This window comes from Dromaius novaehollandiae, chromosome 16 (genome assembly GCF_036370855.1).
Source record: "Dromaius novaehollandiae isolate bDroNov1 chromosome 16, bDroNov1.hap1, whole genome shotgun sequence".
In the NCBI taxonomy this organism is placed as follows: domain Eukaryota; kingdom Metazoa; phylum Chordata; class Aves; order Casuariiformes; family Dromaiidae; genus Dromaius; species Dromaius novaehollandiae.
Genome location: NC_088113.1, coordinates 5,540,300 through 5,558,483, shown reverse-complemented (window position 1 = coordinate 5,558,483; position 18,184 = coordinate 5,540,300). Strand labels below are relative to the sequence as shown.

The following is an 18,184-nucleotide window of genomic DNA, read 5'->3' as shown; positions in this document are numbered from 1 at the left end:
GGGGCCGGAGCCGCCGGGCCGGGTCGGTGGACGGTGCTCCCGGCCTTTTATAGACGAAACGGCCCCGCGCGGCCGGCCGCGGCGAGGGGAGCTCCGCGGGGGCTGGCTGGGGGTCCGGGGTCCGGGCCCGGTGAGCCCCCCGTCGAGGGGAGCGCTGGGCAGCGCCCGGGGCTCGGAGACCCGGCTGAGCGCAAGCCCAGCCGGACGCCAAGGCTGGGCGCCGCACCAGCTTCAGCAAGGTGGGGCATCCCTGCACCTCGGGCCCCCGGTGACAGAGGGGACACTGCTCTCTTAAGGCCCAGTGGCACCGGGAGACCTGGCTGGGGCAAGGTGGCTGCACTGCAGAGGGTGGCCAGCCACTGCTGCTGACAAGGGACCCCAAGCAAGCTGTCCTGTGCGCAATGTTTCATCCCGCCCAACTTTCAAGCATGGTACCAGCCCTGGCACTGTTTGCCCCAGTTAGTCCTGTGCAGGCGTAGCTAAGGATCTCCATGACATGACATGCAGCCCCAGTCCAACACCCTGGTTCCCGCTCTCCTTAGCCCTTTTCCAAACCCTGGCAGCACCCCACACCTTCTCAACAGCCCAGTCCTGTGCTGCTTGGGGCAGCTGGAGTGGGGCTGCCTGACCTGCTCGTAGCTGGGGTGTGGGACATGGTCCATTTGGAGTTACATGAGGAAGTCTTCAGGGCATCCAAAGGTGAGAACTGAGGCTTGGCTGAAAGTCCCAATTAACGGTACAACCAGTGGGGCCCAGCCTGCAAGGGAAAACGGGCCACAGAGATCAGCGTGCTGGCTCCTGCTCAGCACTGACCCTCACCTCTCTCTTGGCTGCGAGTCTGCCAAAGGACCTAGTTAAACAGCCCTAGGAGATCATGTGGAAAGTGCCCTGGAATGGGGAAAAGTTGGGGCCGTGGGGTGCCACCCTACTCACAAAGTTGGGGCCCCAAGCCCAGAGGTGAGGGGATTGGGAGCACCCCATAGCAGAGTGAGGAACCAGTCCTAGGGATGCCTCTTGGGGTGGCAGCAGGTCTTGCACACCTTTAAGGGAGCTACTGGCCAGTCAGCCTCACCTCCATTCCTGGAAAGGTGATGGAACAGCTAATTCTGAATACCATTTCCCTATTTTCCCCCTTTCCATGAGGAAAAACTTCTTTGCTGTGAGGATGACTGAGCATTGGAACAAATTGCCCAGAGAGGCTGTGGAGTCTCCATCCTTATGGAGATATTCAAAAGCCATCTGGACAGGGTCCTGTGCAACGTGCTCTGAGTGACCTTGCTTGAGCAGGGGCAGTCAGACTAGATGACCTCCAGAGGTGCCTTCCAACCTCAACCATTCTGTGATCCTGTGATTCTGTGATTCCAGTCATGTGGGGCACAAACAGGGGCTCCCAGTCCTGCATGCTCTCAGTTTGGAGGGTGATGCTCTCCCAGTAATCCTCCAACGGAGGTTCTGCCTTTGGTTTGGAGGCAGCCATGTGCTGCCCATGACACTGGAGCCAGAATTCAGCCTGGGGAGAAACAGGCAAGTGCCTGAAGAACAAACTGGGAACCTTTCTGAGAGGGATTCACATGCCCCCAATGCTGGACCAGGCAACTGGAAGCAGGGCTGTCCACCTGGGCACTGCTGGTGGCTCAGTCACTGCCTGTGGACAGGCTGGAGCTCAAGGATGAAGGACCGTATCTTCTTGTGACCCTAGGCATTTCTCATCATGGTAGGGCTGTGCTGAGGGGACAGTGTGGGGCACATGGCCTGGAACTACAGCAACACAGCTGGAGAGAGGAAATGAGCTGTGACATAAATTAATAGCGAGTTACTGTCCTCCTGTGGGTCATTACTTTTATTATTATACTGAACAACACTTGATTTTAAAAAGCCCTGGCCTCTGTTTCATTGCTGGAACAAAAGAAACAGCCGTGTCCTCCAGCAGCCTGATGTGACTCTGCCCAGGGCACTGGTTGTGTACCCGCTGACTCAGAAGGCTAATGACCTGCTCTACCCACTGCCTGCCAAATTCGGGGGACTCTCGGTGGCGACCATGCCCTTTCGCTGCTTCGAAGAAATCTGTCAGGGCTACTGCCTCCTCTGGGCAGTCAGAAATCTGCTGAGTTTATTCAGTCACAGCAGTGTAGAAGTGCCACTATTGAAAAGGTTTTGTTGGAGGCAAGACAGTGTCTGCCGGTTCAACAGGTGAAAAGTCATCTCCAAAGGATGGGCTGTGGCTTCAGACTGACCGTGCCAGAGAAGAGGGCGAGCTTGGGAGAGCACGAGACTGATGCAAGGAGCTCATAGTGTTACTTCTACCTGCTGCTGCCCTGCGTGGCAACTCTGGGACCCGGGAGCCAGCGTTTATGCCTTGCCATGCAGAGCCTTTGCTATGCTTGAGCTCTGTCCGGAGGTTTCCCAAGGAAAGAAGGAAAGAGGGTCAGTAGTAAGAGTGCACGAGCTGCCACCTCGTGGCTGTTACCGGGTTTTTCTGTGCATGTGCTGGAGAAAAGCCCCAAACTCAGCTCTGTCAGTGAATTTTTCCTCAGAGAGGTTTGCAAGAGGAAGGCTCTGTAACGAACCGTTTCTTGCCTGGTCTTTGAGGAGCCACTGCTCCTTGCTGTGCCTCTGTTTCCCCACCTTCGAGCAGACATCATGCCAAGCCCTGCGTGAATGACTGATGAAGAGTGGCAATATTGGACCTGGGAGATCACGGAATCACAGAATCACAGACGGGTCAAGGTTGGAAGGCACCTCCGGATATCCTCTAGTCCAACCCCCCTGCTCAGGCAGGGTCACCTAGAGCACATTGCCCAGGACTCTGTCCAGACAGCTTTTGAATACCTCCAAGGATGGAGACTCCACAATCTCTCTGGGCAATTTGTTTCAGTGCTCAGTCACCCTCATAGCAAAGAAGTTTTTCCTCATGTTCAGGTGGAACTTCCTGTGTTTCAGTTTGTGCCCATTGCCTCTTGCCCGTCACTGGGCACCACTGAAAATAGTCTGGCCCCATCCTCTTTACATCCTCCCTTAAGATATTTGTATACATTGATAAGATCCTCCCTGAGTCTTCTCTTCTCCAGGCTGAAAATTCCCAGCTCTCTCAGCCTTTCCTCATAGGAGAGGTGCTCCAGTCCCCTAATCATCTTCATAGCCCTATGCTGGACTCTTTCCAGTAGTTTCATGTCTCTCTTGTACTGGGGAACCCAGAATTGCACACAATTCTGCAAAGCATCCACACGTACTTTGCAGCCTGTGCAGCTGTACACACATAATTTGCTATTGCTGGGACTTCCTGTGCAATTCCTCAGGCTCTCCTTCCTCCCAGAATTTATAGCCCCTCTCAAGTCCCATTCAGCCTTTCCCAGGTTCCCGTTTCTCTCTGTACCCAGGGCCCCTTGGGTACTCCTTTTCCTCTACTTCCATGTGCCTGCCAACATGCATCCCTTCCTGGGGTCCCCTTTGTACCTGCATGCCTTCCTTTGTCCCCGGCCTCCTTCTTATCTTGTTCTTTCAAGCCGTGATTTCACTTGCTTTTCTCTTTGGGCAGTGAATCATGAAATGGAGATGGAGTAAAACAAGATAGCTTTTTAGCATATGAGTTTTAGATCACTTCTCTCATCCACTGTGTCTCATAGTCATGCAAACGCTTCTGGCCCTGTGAAGCAGCATGGTGCAGGATCATGGACCTGGGGACAATGAGATTGCTTATGTGCCCTGAACACTGCACAAAGACCTGGAAGAGATCCACCCTGGTCACCCTCTGATATCACCTCTCCTGTGTGCTTGGTGACTCTGTCTATCACAAAGTGGAGGACACAGAGCAGGAAGGGGGCTGCTGCGCCTCAAGCATCTGAGGAGCTCCAGGGGAGTGAGGCCAGAGCCAGCTATACATGTGTGCCTGTGAGACCTGGCCCCTCTCTGAAGGGCTGTGTCACAGTGGGGATATCAGATGCAAAACTCCCTGTGTGAGATACAGCAATGACCCTGTTGTGTGTCATCCTCCTGCTAATGCACCATGGGTCCATTGACTTGGACCAGCTTCTTGGGCCTGTGGCAAATGCCACAAATACCTAGGAGCATGGCCCTGATAGCTGGGATGGCACTGATCTGGGGGAGGCCCACAAGTACCTTGCAAAATCTGTATTTAAATGATATCGACAAAGTTGGAAGTGATCAGGGGTCTGGGACAAGGACTCATCTGTCTACTCCCATCTGTGTTAATCACACACAACCCAGAGAGGTTCAATCTATCCCTTGAGATGCCCAGCTCCTGCTAAAATCAATAGCGAAGTTGCTGCTACTGAAGTATTTAGTGATGCAAGTAGAAAGCAATTAAGCTCCTGAGAGGCTTAGCAAGTTTGTGTATGTGCATTTGCTGGTCTGTGTAAGAGAATGAAATGCAGGACTGTGGACCTATGGTTTGTAAATTGGAAATAAAACAGTGAACCTCATCATGCATCGATGTGTGAGCAGGGAAGTGCATAGACAAGCAAATAAGGAATGGTTCCATATGAAATACCTGTGTAAGACTCAGGCCTCACTGACACCTGCAAGTTTAATTGCAGCACTGACACCGACAAGGTCAAAGTCTTCCAGCAATGTCTTTAGTGACCCAAGCGCTGCTGAACTGAATTGATCCTCATGCTGACCACCAGAAGGAGGTATCCAGACTCACATCCATGCATATGTAGGATATAGGATCATATATTGTCACAGACCTTCACTCGGGTGTCCATCTGTGCATGTGTTCCTTTATACTCCTGAGACAAAATCAGCCAGATAAGCTAGAATCATTAATTAAAACCAGTGAAGGTAGCCTCTCCATTATCGCTGGAGCACATTAGGGACTGCCTCTGAACTCTTGGTGCCTGACAGGAGAGTCACCAAGCCAAATGGGGAGCAATGCCTGAGCCCAAACAGGGCTACCTGAGCCCGTCCACTGTCTAAATTTGCTACACCTCTTTATCTGCCATTCTACCAGGTCTGTTTATGCCCACCTGTACAAACAAAGCACATCCTGAGGATGATACGGTAGTGAATCAATCACAATTGAACAGAAAGCAGGGACTAATACCCTGCCCACCCTTTCGATAGGGATGCTGAAGAAGTAATTCCCAACATATTTTCTCATGAGGAATGCAACTGACGTGGATTTCATGCTGTTGCTCTTGTAAGGCAAGAATATTGGAAAGCAGTGGTCAAATCTTTAGGACCCCACACATATGCCAGTTAGTGTTTTATTTGCAGATACTTCCACTAGCATAATTTCTGCAGACAGAGTATGTTTGGCTTGCCATAATGGCTTATATATATGTCCACCTGAATAAACATACAGCTATAGCTCTTAGCCCAACTACTTCTCATTTTCAAGGCTATCCCACTTTAAATGCCTCAGGTCTTGCAGTTTGTATCCAAGAAGGAGCTACTGAGAGTCTTGAAGGCACAGATTTTGAGCAGACAATATGGCACGATGGAAGTGTGCCATCAAACTGTACAGCATGGGAGGGAAGCTGTCCTCAAGGAATCTGTTTATCTGCTCACGGCTGTCTTATCTGCATGCCTCAGTATGGAATGGATTTCAGCTTTGCAAGCATCCAAGAGCGGCCAGCAAAGGGCTATTCCCCTTTTACGCTGAGTGTGCAAGGACAGATAGGAAGGCTGTCCTAGGGCAGTCACTGGCTTGCTTTACTGCTCAGAAGCAGCTCTGCAAGGTGGTCTTCATGGGGTCATTGACTTCCTAAGACAAATGCTGGGCCCTTTCTGTGCTGGAAGCAGCATCTGCACACAGCAATGCCCTTCGTGGCGTGTTAATGGCATGGGTGTGTTTTACATTGAGCGGGGCTGCCAGCCAAAGCACCATACCCAGCGTTGGCTCCTGGACGTGCATGTCTCTCTTTGTAAAGCTCTGGAGCAGGCGACTGCCCTGTCATGGGGTACCCACGCTGGTGGCCCCAGGCCACTCAGGCATAGGCCACCGCTCTGCCCAGGTGCAGGGGACTGGCCAGGCACTCAGCAACTTGTGGGCTGACAGGGGGGCCCAGCGGGGGAACCCTGCCAAGGAGCCGTGCTGCAGGCTGGGCTGGGCTTCGCCCCGCTGCGGGCCTTGGAGGGCCTCCTTGGCTGCTCCCTGCCTCAGCCTCCCCTTGTGGGAGGCAGGAGCAAGGCTGCGGGGCAAGGCCATGCGCTGCCAGGGCTTGCCTGGGTGGAGGGGTAGGACCCTGTCCCCCATGCAGCACGGCGGTGTGAGAGGGGCCATGGAGGCCATGGGGGCCGTGCAGGACGGTGGTGTGAGGTGGGACTGTGGGGCCATGGGGGCCGTGCAGCACGGCGGTGTGAGGGGGGCCGTGGAGGCCATGGGGGGCCGTGCAGGACGGCGGTGTGAGGGGGGGCCGTGGGGGCTGTGCAGCACGGCGGTGTGAGGGGGGGCCGTGGAAGCCATAGGGGCCGTGGGGGCCATGGGGGACTGTGGAGGCCATGGGGGGCCGTGCAGGATGGCGGTGTGAGGGGGGCCGTGGAGGCCATGGGGGGCCATGCAGGACGGTGGTGTGAGGTGGGACTGTGGAGGCCATGGGGGCTGTGCAGCACAGCGGTGTGAGGGGGGCCGTGGGGGCCGTGCAGCGCGGCGGTGTGAGATGGGACTGTGGAGGCCATGGGGGCTGTGCAGCACAGCGGTGTGAGGGGGGGCCATGGGGGCCGTGCAGCGCGGCAGTGTGAGATGGGACTGTGGGGCCATGGGGGCCATGCAGCGCAGCGGTGTGAGGGGGGGGCCGTGGAGGCCATGGGGGGCCGTGCAGCACAGCGGTGTGAGGGGGTCCGTGGGGGCCATGGGGGTCCGTGGAGCCGGGGGGGCCGTGCAGGACGGCGGTGTGAGGGGGGCCACCCCCACATGCGTCGCCGCACCCGGACTCCGCCCATGCCGCCTAAGCCGCCCCGAGCCCCAGCGAGCAGCGCGTTTCAGAGTGGTCCCGCTCGCGGTCCGTAGTGGGAGAGGGCGGGGTGGTGTCGTCACGTGCGAGGGGAGGCCGCGCCGCGATTGGCGGGCCGCGGGCGCCTGCGGATGACGCGCTGGAGCGGCCGCCTCCTGGCCAGTGTCGGCGGCGGGCTGGGGCGCGGGGCGGCTGGCGGCGCGCGGGAGGATGAGCGGCGCGCGGCGCAGGGAGGAGCCGCCGCCGCACGCGCAGCAGCACGCGGTGGCCAACGGCGGTGCGGCGCTGCGCGGCTCCGTGTGGAGCAAGGCGCTGCGCAGCGACTCGGCCTGGCAGGACAAGGTGGGGGCGGCGGCGCCGAGCGCCCCCCCGGCACCGCGCGCCTGTGGGCAGGGCCTGCCGCGGGGCGGGCGGGGCCCCGGCGTGGGGTGCCCGGAGCGGGAGGAAGGGGGCCGCGGCATGGCGTGGCGTCAGCGGGGAGGGGGTCGGGGACGCTGGGGAGTGTTACCGGCAGGGAGGGTGGGTGCCCGGGGTGGTGTGACCAGGCGAGTGGGGGCCCGGGGGGAAGGCGAGTGGCCCCTGGGTGGCAGGACCGGGTGCAGGCTTCCTTCCTGGGGTGGCGTGACTGGGGGGACGGGGACCCTGCACGTTCCTCCCGGGTGGCGTGACCAGGGGCAGGACCCGGCGGGGTCTTTCCTGGGGTGGCATTACTGAGGAGGGCGTAGATGCTTGTTGGGGCGCCAGTGGCAGGCGGAGCCACCCTGGAGCTTGGGGTGCTCTCTGCTTTTGCCCCTCATCGTGCCTTCAGGCCTGCCTCAGCTGGGGAAGTGGGCTGGGCTGCTCTGGCTTGGCAGTGCTGGGGGAGACTGCTTGCCCCTGAGCGGAGTGTGGCTAGTGCTGCTGTGCCACAATGGGAGAAACTACAGCCTGCTTGCCTGGGCCCGGGTGCCTCCCGTGGCCCCGGGCATATGGCTGGGCTGGCCCCAGGCTTCAGGCTGTCCCAGATGAGTTAGGGTGCAGTTGTGCTGACACAGAGACTAGCCTAAAAGGTGAAGGAAACCGACTTTCAGAGCATTGCAGGAATAAGGAATTGCCAGCTGAGCAAAACTGTGTAGACCCGCGTTGCATCTGAAAGAAAAGGGTAGCAACAAGAACAAGCTTGTGAGACTTTGTCCGTTACAATGTCACGGCATCTTTACATTCCTAAAAAAAACCAAAAAACAAAAAAACCCATAGCAGTTGTCCAGCCATCTCTGGTGTGCTTTACTGTCCCCTTAGCTAGTCCAGCTCGTGTGCAGAAAAAGATCTGGTTTCTACAAAAATCTATGTATATGCTAAACTTGTATGTTTTGACAGTGTTTCTAAATGTTTGCAACAGCAGTAAATCTTCTGAGTATGCACAAGTGTTTGTCTTCCATAGACTTTTGGGGAGAATGTGCAAGTCAAAGTCTGCAAGTGCTAAGAGGACTGACTGAATTCTTTTCTGCTGTTGTTCACAGAACTTGTAGGAATACTGTGTACTTGAATTCATGCTTCTTGAACAAATCTGGCAGGAACAGGATGAAGTATTCAAAGTTGGAGGGGGGCAGGCAGGTAGCAGCGTATGATGGGCTGGACCATACCTGGGCAATCCTGCCTTTGGGAATGTTAGAGAAAGGAGCAAAAATGAATTTTATTTAAAGCATGAGTCAGCAAGATCCAGCTGCAATGTTTGCAGTTGCTCTGTGGGAGAACAGGAATGACCACTGCACTGTTGCTGTGAAAGAAGATGCAGTTGTAGTAAGCCGAAGACAGTATGGAGTTCGCATGAGCACTGGCTACTGGCAGCACTCATTTTTGGGTAGAGGAGCACGAAAGGTGGCTATAACAGTCTTAAAAGTATAATATATATATATATGAACATAGTTTAAGTTTAAAGAATATAATTTATGCTTTGTTCCAATGAGTTTTTATGGAATTGAATCTTTATTCATCAAAGGGACTACATACTTGTTTTTTCCTGCAGTTAGCCCATCAAAGGACAAAGCTGGGTATTTAATTTGAGAACAGAAATGTCCAAGGTACATGATGTCATAAGCTTCTTTTGTCTGCTCTGAATACAATAGCTTAATATAACTTTAAAAAAAGTGCTCAGAGTGTTACTTATCACTTGTTAAGTGTATGATGCCTTTAAAAAAAGAAAATGCAGTAAATGCCAAAATGTTTTTTGTGCTTTGTCTCCCCAGGACGAGTTTTTAGATGTGATCTACTGGTTCCGGCAGATCATTGCAGTTATTTTGGGAATCATCTGGGGAGTAGTTCCACTGAAGGGATTCGTGGGAATAGCAATGTAAGGTTTATTTCCTTCTCTATTTTTTGTATTTTCCCACATTTATTTTTTTCTTGTCTGTTTTAAAGTTGCATTATAAACAGTGGACTGGCCAAATGCAATGTCTTTCTGCTGTGCTTCTGAAATCCAGCATTGCATTCCAGACTGTTACTTGTCATGAACTGTCTTTCATACAAATCAGCCTCTTCCTACCCCTTTGACCTGACTAATGCTTTTATTATTATTATTATTATTATTATTATTATTATTATTATTATTTTTATTTTATTAAAGGGGGAAGGGGTGGAAGAAAGGAATAAAAGGTTTGATTAACTTGTGAAGTAGGTTGTTCCTGCCTGTGTGAATAGGGTCTATGAGTATGGTGCCTAGTAGAGTCTTTGAGGAAGTAAGGATACACACAGGGAAAGGCGAGGTAGACCTTATCTTTGAGTCGGGAGCCCTCCTTGGAGAGGAGGTTGTATTAGTATACAAGAGAGGGCAGCTTCTCTTTAAAAAGAAAAGCTTTCTTCAAGACATCAAAGAGGGTAAGTAACAAACAGGCAAAGTGGCATCCTTGGTTGCAGAGCTTCTGCAGCTCTGCCAGCTTGCTGAAGTTATTGTTCTTTCAAGCCATGATGTGGGGGAAAGGCAAGGCCTAGAAGACTGCATACGCATCCACCTCTCGGATCCCCACAGAATCATGGGATTCATGTCACCTCCCACCAGGTGTCTGAAAGCTGCAGTGAGTGTTCTAAGTTATGGAGTGACAGCTTATGTGTGGCAGGGGCCAAACCTGTGGGCCTGTGGAGGGACAGCAGAGATGGGGCTCGTGGGAAAGCATGGCTCTTCTCTCTGACCTTTGGCGGTGGGAAGATGCTCTGTATGCTCTGGGGAGTCTCTGTTTGCAGATGTCTTTGCCTAGTCAAGGTCTCCTTACCAACAGCTCACAATCTTAGTGTCATGATTCACCTGTGCCTTGGTTTGTTTGGCTTTCAAACTTAAAGGTCAATGTACTGTGCAAATCAGACATTACTTCATGAGCTCATTAGGTAGAAGTCCCTCTCCTATAGGTTAGCCTAATTCATTAATTTACTAATCTGTTAATTTGTGTGCTCATGAGCAAAACAGTTAGCCAATGGTGAGAGTGCTCAGCCTTCCTCCTCTGTCACGACATGGGTGTTCCCTGAATCACACCAGGAAGCATGAGATTCTCAGCAGACTGGCTGCTGGTGGATCTGCTTCCGTGGGTAAGCTGATGTATTTGTACCTTCCACCCTGGAAGTTTGGTCTGTGTAGGTCCTGTTGATCATTTCAGTTACTAGGCCAGAGCTTGCTTATTCTAAGAGTTTTGGTCTTCTTGGGAACTAGCAGTTTTGCAAGTAACTGTGCAAGGTTAGCAGACCCTGTTCTTTTCTGTCCTTGGGTATCTGGTGTTCCCAGCACACGTCAGGCCTTAGCATGAGCCAAGTATTAGGCCCAAAGTTTGACTGGGAGTTGAGTGAGCAGCCACGGTCCACCTCGTGGTATAGACCAAACGTCTAGCAAACTCAGTACGTTGGTCAGTGGAGGTACTGTTGCTCCTCTTGTCTCGCAGGGCTTGAAGGTAGGGGAAAGATGTGAGCACTTTTGTTCAAGCGTAGCTTTACCCTTTATTATTAGGTAATAACTGATGATTTGTGCTGATAATGGATGATAAGCAATAGCTTTTTCATATGTGGTGATTAAAGTTTTCAGTTCTCCAATCTGAGAATATCCTGTGTTTCATATCAGTCTTAAGAGTGCCGTCCAAGTCATAGGCCAGTATTTCACCAGCATTGATGTGAGATTAGGTTTATGATTCCTATAAAGTCTTCTGCAGGTTTCTAGTGCTGATGTTGCACTGGCATTCTCACGCAGGACTGATTGTTTTATTCCTGTCATTCCACAGGGCATCACAAAGAGGAAACAACGTATGTACAACCTGGTTTTCTCTTAAGTACAGCGGTGTGATTAACATACACTGAGTCTAAATAGCAGGTACTGGAGGTTAGATTACTCAGATAAGGGTCTTATTACTAAACGTTTGGGGCAGTACAACTCATGGTTTCTCCATTGTTCACATCCATGAGCATCAATTAGATAGATTACCTTTTGTTATGCATGCGTTTGCTTCCTTGAACTGGAGCCTCTATTCTATTAGCTGCAATAACAGGGAGTGGGGTGTACTGGTAAATTGGTTTGTATGGTGCAGTAATGAATGGATCCACTTTACAGACTGCTCCTGCTTCCTACCCCCGAGTATACAATTTCGGTAAAACAAGTTTTACATTTCTGACACAAAAATGATAATAAGGTCCCTAACACAGCAGGATTTCCACTATGGATGCAATTGGCATATTGTTTGCATTCGTTTATGCCAAAAGGTTGCATGGTAACACAAGCAATGGCACTGCTGGTATTAGAAGCAAAATTGTGAACATCAGCATACATCCCCTTCAGAATCTCTTGGAGCTTTTCCCAAGGGCTTAGGCTAATAGTCAGGATGCTAGTGGTTGTATCTGTTCCCTTTACTATCCATAGTCTGACCAATTCTAGCTTGTTTGCTTAATTGTCCTAGCCTAGATGCTTTAATGATATCTAAGTCCGTGGAATTCAACCCTCCTATTCCTAATCCATCGGCTCCAAATCTGGTGGAAATGTCCCTAATTGCGTGGGTTTTCCAATGGGACTTACGTCACTGATCATACATGGGTACTGTCCACTATGAGCAATTTGAATATACTTTACTAATATTAACATTGTTCCACCAAATCTTAACATGAAATTCATGTGCTTCAGAGGTGAAATTCACAAACTTCTGGGGAAGTCCTTGGACAGCTATTACTGGTATTGCAGTATTGGTAGTGGAAACTGGGGAAATTTTAAACTGCACGTTGCTCATCTTAGTGCACGAGCCATGAGCTCGATGGTTAATTGGCATACAAACCTCCATAATGAGTCCTAATGGTTCTGTTCCTTGTGGGCATTGCCACCCCTAGTCAAGGCCATCTAATAGATTCACACGTGTATTGTTAACACTCCGTGATGATGACACAGCAACATCAAAACTAATGGTGTAACAAGTAACAAAATGGGATAATGCTATTTGTAGTTCTGAGGCTGGACCGTAGTTTTCACTGCAGACTTCATCCCTACATGACAGTTAGCATACTTGCTGTATGGATGCTTTCTGTAGTAGGCAGATTGAACGATGGCTTCTATTCATTTGTCCAGGAGGCCAGCAGTCCCTGGGGAGGGAACAAGCTGACTTGGGTTTTGTTTGGTATCCAAGCCTCAGTAATAATTAATTCCACTCCCATAGTACCTACAGTTTCACACAGTCCTTTCTGTCAAAAGCGTTTCAAAGTAACCCAGCGTTTTCTGAGCAATGAATGCTGACTCCTTACCTGCTCTCCAGGATGCCTACTGAGGTGTCCAAGTTACCCTGCTGGTATTGGTTCAGCACAAGGGTTGTTCAGAGCTTTTGTATAGCAGACTACCAGTAGGTCTCTGCTGGGAGTTTAAGGCTCGTGCATCTTCCCATAAGTTTCTTCCCCAGTTGGTGCCACTGTTACGCCATTTGAGTTCTTTTTAATGGACCCGTTCCATCTTTCTACTCTACCATTACTCTGGGGTCAGTAGGGTAAGTGGAAAGTCCACTTGACTCCATGCTTGAGACATCATTCATGTACTATTTTATTTTTAAGATGCGATCAGTTATTTGACTATCTGTTGTGGCATTGGGTTTGTAGCAAACCATCAGTGTAATCCTGTTACTATTACCAATCTGGATGTGGTGTGTGTGAGGTAAACATTACTCAAACCACTCACTACTTTCAACTCCAGTCATAATAAAACACGAGGAGTTCTGTCTGAACATGAAGAAAAACTTCTTTACTGTGAGGGTGACTGAGCACTGGAACAAATTGCCTGGAGAGGTTGTGGAGTCTCCATCCTTGGAGATATTCAGAAGCCGTCTGGACAGAGTCCTGGGCAACATGCTCTAGGTGACCCTGCTTGAGCAGGGGGTTTGGACTAGATCTCCAGAGGTGCCTTCCAACCTCAACCATTCTGTGATTCTGTGGCAGCCTGTTTCTCTGTCTTGGAGAGAACCCTTTGTCTAAACATATCTTCCACAACCTCTTATGTTTTATAGTGACTGAGGGTGTTCCCCAGTTTCTCCATTTTGCTTTCCCCTTTTGCACAGAGACAGGCTGGCTCTTTTCCCTATGTTTCCTTTAGCTGGTGTTCTCCCTTGGTTTTTATCTTTTGTGGTGTAAATCTACTAGCTTGTGTTGGGGGATCTCTTGGAAGGTATTGCTATTTAAGCATGTCTTAATGGCTAAAGCTAATGATTTCAATGCTACCTCTGCTTCCTTTGCTGTGGGATGGAGGTGTTCTGGTTCACAAATAATGGTCCGGGGATTCAATTCTGCAGAGGGGAGTTGTCCAGCACTTGGGGCAACATGGACTGGTCCCTCCAATTCAACTAAAATAGTGGTTTTCAGCAAGGCAGCTTGTAGGGTAGCTGCTGAGTTCCAAGGCCACATGCCTTTTACACTTTATTTTGCGGATGAAATTTATATCCTACTGACCATGGTGGAAGTCCATAATAGACTTGTGATACTGGGCCCTGCAATATCTAACAATATTCCTGGGCCTAATGCTAATGATCAGACTTTGTCTGGGGTAAGATGGCTCTGGCTGTCCAGATTTGCACCAGCCATTCCACAGGTGTTTTTCCTAGGTTGGCTTGGTATCTCCTCTCCAAATCTCTTAATTCGAAGGCAGTAAACATTCTAGTAGTCATTATAAGGGCAGGTGGGTTTTGTGCCCCCACTGGTGCACTCTGTTGTTTGGTCTTGATTACTGGTGGCTAGAGGGGTGGGGTGAGTCATCCAGTTCATCATCTGGCCCTGAGGAGAGAGGGGTCAGGTTCCAAAAGACCCCAGATATCCTTATCCCAATTATTGTCATACATGGCATGGTGGACTTTTACTGGGTCTACCGTAGTGGCTTCCAGCAACCTTCTCCTGCACTCTTCAGCTTTTGCAGTTGTCTGGGGCTGGAGTTTTGACTCGAGCAATTCATTTTGCATTCCTAATGGTTTATACTTTACTTCCTAAGCGTTCTTTCCATTTTTCTCCTCCTCATTCTCCTTTTTCAATCATGTATTCTCCCCCTTCAACTTACCAATCTTGTATCTGTTGATGCTCTAAAAAATGAAGTTTGAAACTTGTAGAAATGGAGATCTAAACACATCACCCTCCAGCAGTGGCTGAATAGCTATGTGCAAACAGTTAAATCTAAAATGCTCTCAGTAATAGATATGGAATAGTTGAGAAGCATTGTTCTTACTTAGTCATCCATTAGTTCACAAGGCACCTTCAGGCACATGAGTCAATTCCTGTGCTGAATGTTAATAGGAAATAAAAATGATTTGGTGTACAACAGAAAAACTAAAAGCTTCTAAAAGTGTACGTGGTTGGTTTCTTTGACTGTGCTACGCATTCGAGCTGCTGTTTGCGACTTGCTGCCAATCAGTGACCTTACGTATATGGGAGTCTTTTGCAGCATCACCCTTCTTAAACAGACTTCTTTCCAGGAAACATACTCTTTGCTTTGCAGACTGTCCCAGCCCTAAGTTGGGGTTGGGAGCAAGGCCAAACCAGCCTGAGGACAGAAAGGAGGTCACGTATATCCTTTGTTGGCACAGACTAGAGAGCACGGCACAGACTAAAGAGCACTGCGACTTGCCTCAAGTTGAACCCCAGTGCTGTGGCTCTGAGGGGCTCTATCAAGTCACTGCATTTGGTCAAAGGACACTAACACAGGGGGTCTAACACTGAGCATGGAGTGTCTTCCCTTTTAGCAGCCTCAAAATCCAGTAATGTGCACAAGCAAATTGGATTCTGTGTTGAGCAGAATAAGTGGTGCTCATCTGCAGTAGATGAAAACTTGCAGGGCCCCTTTCCAGGTGATGTGAAAGATGCTGATACTGCATCAGCCTTGCAATTGTAGACATCCTGCTGCTAATGCTTCCAGCTTTTGACTGCTTGTTGTTGAGTTTTAATAGGAGTAAGCTGTGCCTGGGGAAGGTGAACTTCACCCAAACCTAGTATGCTATATCAAGCTGACCTGGAGGTGCTCTTTTAAGGAGATCACTGAGGAACGTGGGGAATGTTGCAGAAATACTGTTCCTTTTTGCTTCCACTCTGCTGAGGAGGAGAAGTGATTCACAGCTATGATGCTGTGTGGCAGATTGGATACCTGCACTCTTATTGTGGAAATTACAGTTCATAATCTCTTTTTTTTCCAGATTCTGCCTGATCAATGCCGGTGTTCTGTACCTCTACTTCAGTAGCTTCCAGCAGATAGATGAGGAGGAATATGGTGGAACATGGGAGTTGACAAAGGAAGGATTCATGACATCATTTGCACTCTTTTTGGTAATACTTCTTGTTCCCTTTAAGTTGATTTGTGAATTGGATTGGTATACTTTCTGCAGTAAAAATCCTGGGAAGAAAAGCAGGTGATCCGTCACGTAGATAGAAGAGAGAGATGTTAACGTAATCTAATAAATGGGCTTGATCAGCAAAGAGAAGCCTGATATCTGATGGCTACTGGCTGTGAAGTAATACAGTATTAGTGACTGGCATTTCCCTGTGGGGAAGGAGGTAGGAACAGGCAGACATATTTTTGCATCCACCACTTAACTTTTATGCCTTCCTATCCTCTGTCACAGATGCACTGCTCCCCAACTCTAGTGGAGCTTCATGCAGAGCTATTTATACCCAAACTGAGCTCATGTTTGAGTGTCTTTACATTTTCTCCCTTACTCACCTTCCCTCCCCCAAGCCTCTGAATACACTCATGACTTGATTTGGTGGTGCCTCTAAAACAATATAGATACTTTGACAGAATTTTAGTACAGAGATGTTAATTACCCTGGAAACTGAGCAAATTGAGTGCCACAGGTTGTGGTGCATGGTGATCCTAACATCTCTCTGAGACAGTGTCTCTTGAGAGCTAGGCATGAGGTTTGTTTTCAGTGTTTGAAGCCTCTCTAGAGGTATCAGAATAACCTCAGCTTCCTTTCCTCTCCACAGGTTGTTTGGATAATCTTCTATACTGCCATCCACTATGATTGACACAGTCGGCAGCCCTTGCCTGTTAAATCAGTCTTCAGTAAATCAAGAAGGTTTTAATAAATCATAGTCTCTAGTGGACTGGTGGGAAGGTGGGGGAAGTCAAATCAACTCCCTTCTGTACCAGTGGTCTGATTAGCCTGGAAGAACCCCAACTGTTCTGCTGGAGAAGCTAGTCCATCTCAGTTTTATATACCCGTTATTCATTGGAACTTTTAAAAAAGCCATTGAAATTTTCAAAAGTGGTTCAAGACTGTTCAACTTTCGAACTCTTCCTGTGACTGTAGCCAGTAACTGTGTCGAACTTCTGTATGCTGAAGGTTGAATCTGATAATTTAATGTGTGTATGCCCTCTGTTTGAGATCTGTCATTAAATCCTGACTTGTCTTCCATTGTTGTCCTTCAGACAAACAGTTTTTTTTTTTTTTTTTAAAAAAAAAAAAAAAAGAAAAGCAGCTGTAAGGTACTTGGAAGGATGGCACTGCAGCATGCAGGGTATGAGTTCAGTGGCTGTCCTCAACATGTTTGGAAGTGATCAGGTCTGACTTGATTAAACAGACTGTTGTCACCATTTCTAATAGTTTTTCTGTTTTACTTGCAAATTGCTTTCTCACCAGAATTTTCAAATGGTCTTTGATGAAGACAGTTTTTAAGTAACTTTGTTGGAAATAATTATGATTAATTGGTTAATGAATGTTTAACTTGAGAGCAGTATTCAGGAGACTTAGAAACTCCACTGCATTCTGCTAGCCTGACTATTCACTTGCTGGAGCTTACCCCAGAGTTCAGTAGTCCTAATGGACAGTCATTCTGGAGGTATCCTTTTAAAGGTTAAGCATTTAAATTCTAAAATAATTTTTTTTAAAGATGTTGAATTCAATGGTATTCAGATGCTCTTTGTTGATAAATGCAGGAGCCTAAGACACGAATGAGGCAGCTGATATCTTAAACACAGAATTACTGACTTGGAAATCAGGCATACTCAATAAAGTACAAGGCCTCAAAAATCAGAGGGTTTTTTTGAGCTGATCACTCAATAGCTCGGTTCTTCCTTAGTGATGCCCTTTTTGGGCATCAGTCGGAGGAACTCTCCTTTAAAATATTTTTAAAGACATGTCTTTCAGAATTTGTTACTGCGAAACACGCACAGTCCCATCTGCTTGTTGTCAGAGGACCTCGTAGTCTAGTTGCTGTGTAGTCCTTGCTTTTCTACAGCTCACACACTCAAAGAGTCTTTATCTAAAGTTGCCTTATAGTGAGGATTTGATAGTTTTAAATACTCTTGCTAAAAGTCTATGTTGCTTCCTTGTTGCTGGAAGTCTAACAGTCTGATTCTTACATGTGAGTGTGCAAAGCTGGGGATCTAAATCACTCAAAGTGCTGAGCCGAGGCTCCAGAATCACCCCCCTACACCCACCCATGCAGGCCTCCATCCTTATCAAGGAAGATTATCTGTTCTGCGTGGAAAAAAACAGCTGGCTGTCTTAGGTCCTCGGTCTGCTGATGGAAGAGTGCAATAGCAGACAGCTTCTGCTACATGTGAGTTGCCAAGTAAGTTATCTCAAACTGGAACTTCTATACTTGTTCCTCTCCAACCCCAAGCTTGCTCGACTTTTCAATTCAATCTTCTTCCTCTTCTGTCGGATGAAAGCATTAATTTTCCGTGAGAATTATATAGCCTGCTATTTCTAGGTCACCCTTTGCTACTGGCATCAGTTTGCCTCTTTGCTGTCCTCAGCCATCAGTAAAATCATTGTATACTTGAAATGCTCTAATAAATATCACCTGGATAACCA

The 18,184-nt window shown here is 49.0% G+C and overlaps 1 protein-coding gene across 1 annotated transcript; it reads left to right on the top strand.

Annotated features, from left to right (window-relative positions):
• Nucleotides 1–7,018: 7,018 nt before the first annotated feature.
• Nucleotides 7,019–18,184, top strand: RAB5IF (RAB5 interacting factor). The gene is made up of 4 exons (XM_026100135.2): nucleotides 7,019–7,256; nucleotides 9,140–9,243; nucleotides 15,560–15,689; nucleotides 16,350–18,184. Exons 1-4 carry the CDS (start codon nucleotides 7,125–7,127, stop codon nucleotides 16,389–16,391), a joined length of 408 nt encoding a protein of 135 aa, XP_025955920.1. The 5' UTR covers nucleotides 7,019–7,124; the 3' UTR covers nucleotides 16,392–18,184.

Coding starts and splice junctions, on each gene's coding strand:
- RAB5IF (XM_026100135.2), top strand. CDS start 7,125: ATGAGCGGCGCGCGGCGCAGGGAGGAGCCGCCGCCGCACGCGCAGCAG. Junction 9,244..15,559: donor GGATTCGTGGGAATAGCAAT/GTAAGGTTTATT, acceptor TTTTTTTTCCAG/ATTCTGCCTGATCAATGCCG. Junction 15,690..16,349: donor CATCATTTGCACTCTTTTTG/GTAATACTTCTT, acceptor TCCTCTCCACAG/GTTGTTTGGATAATCTTCTA.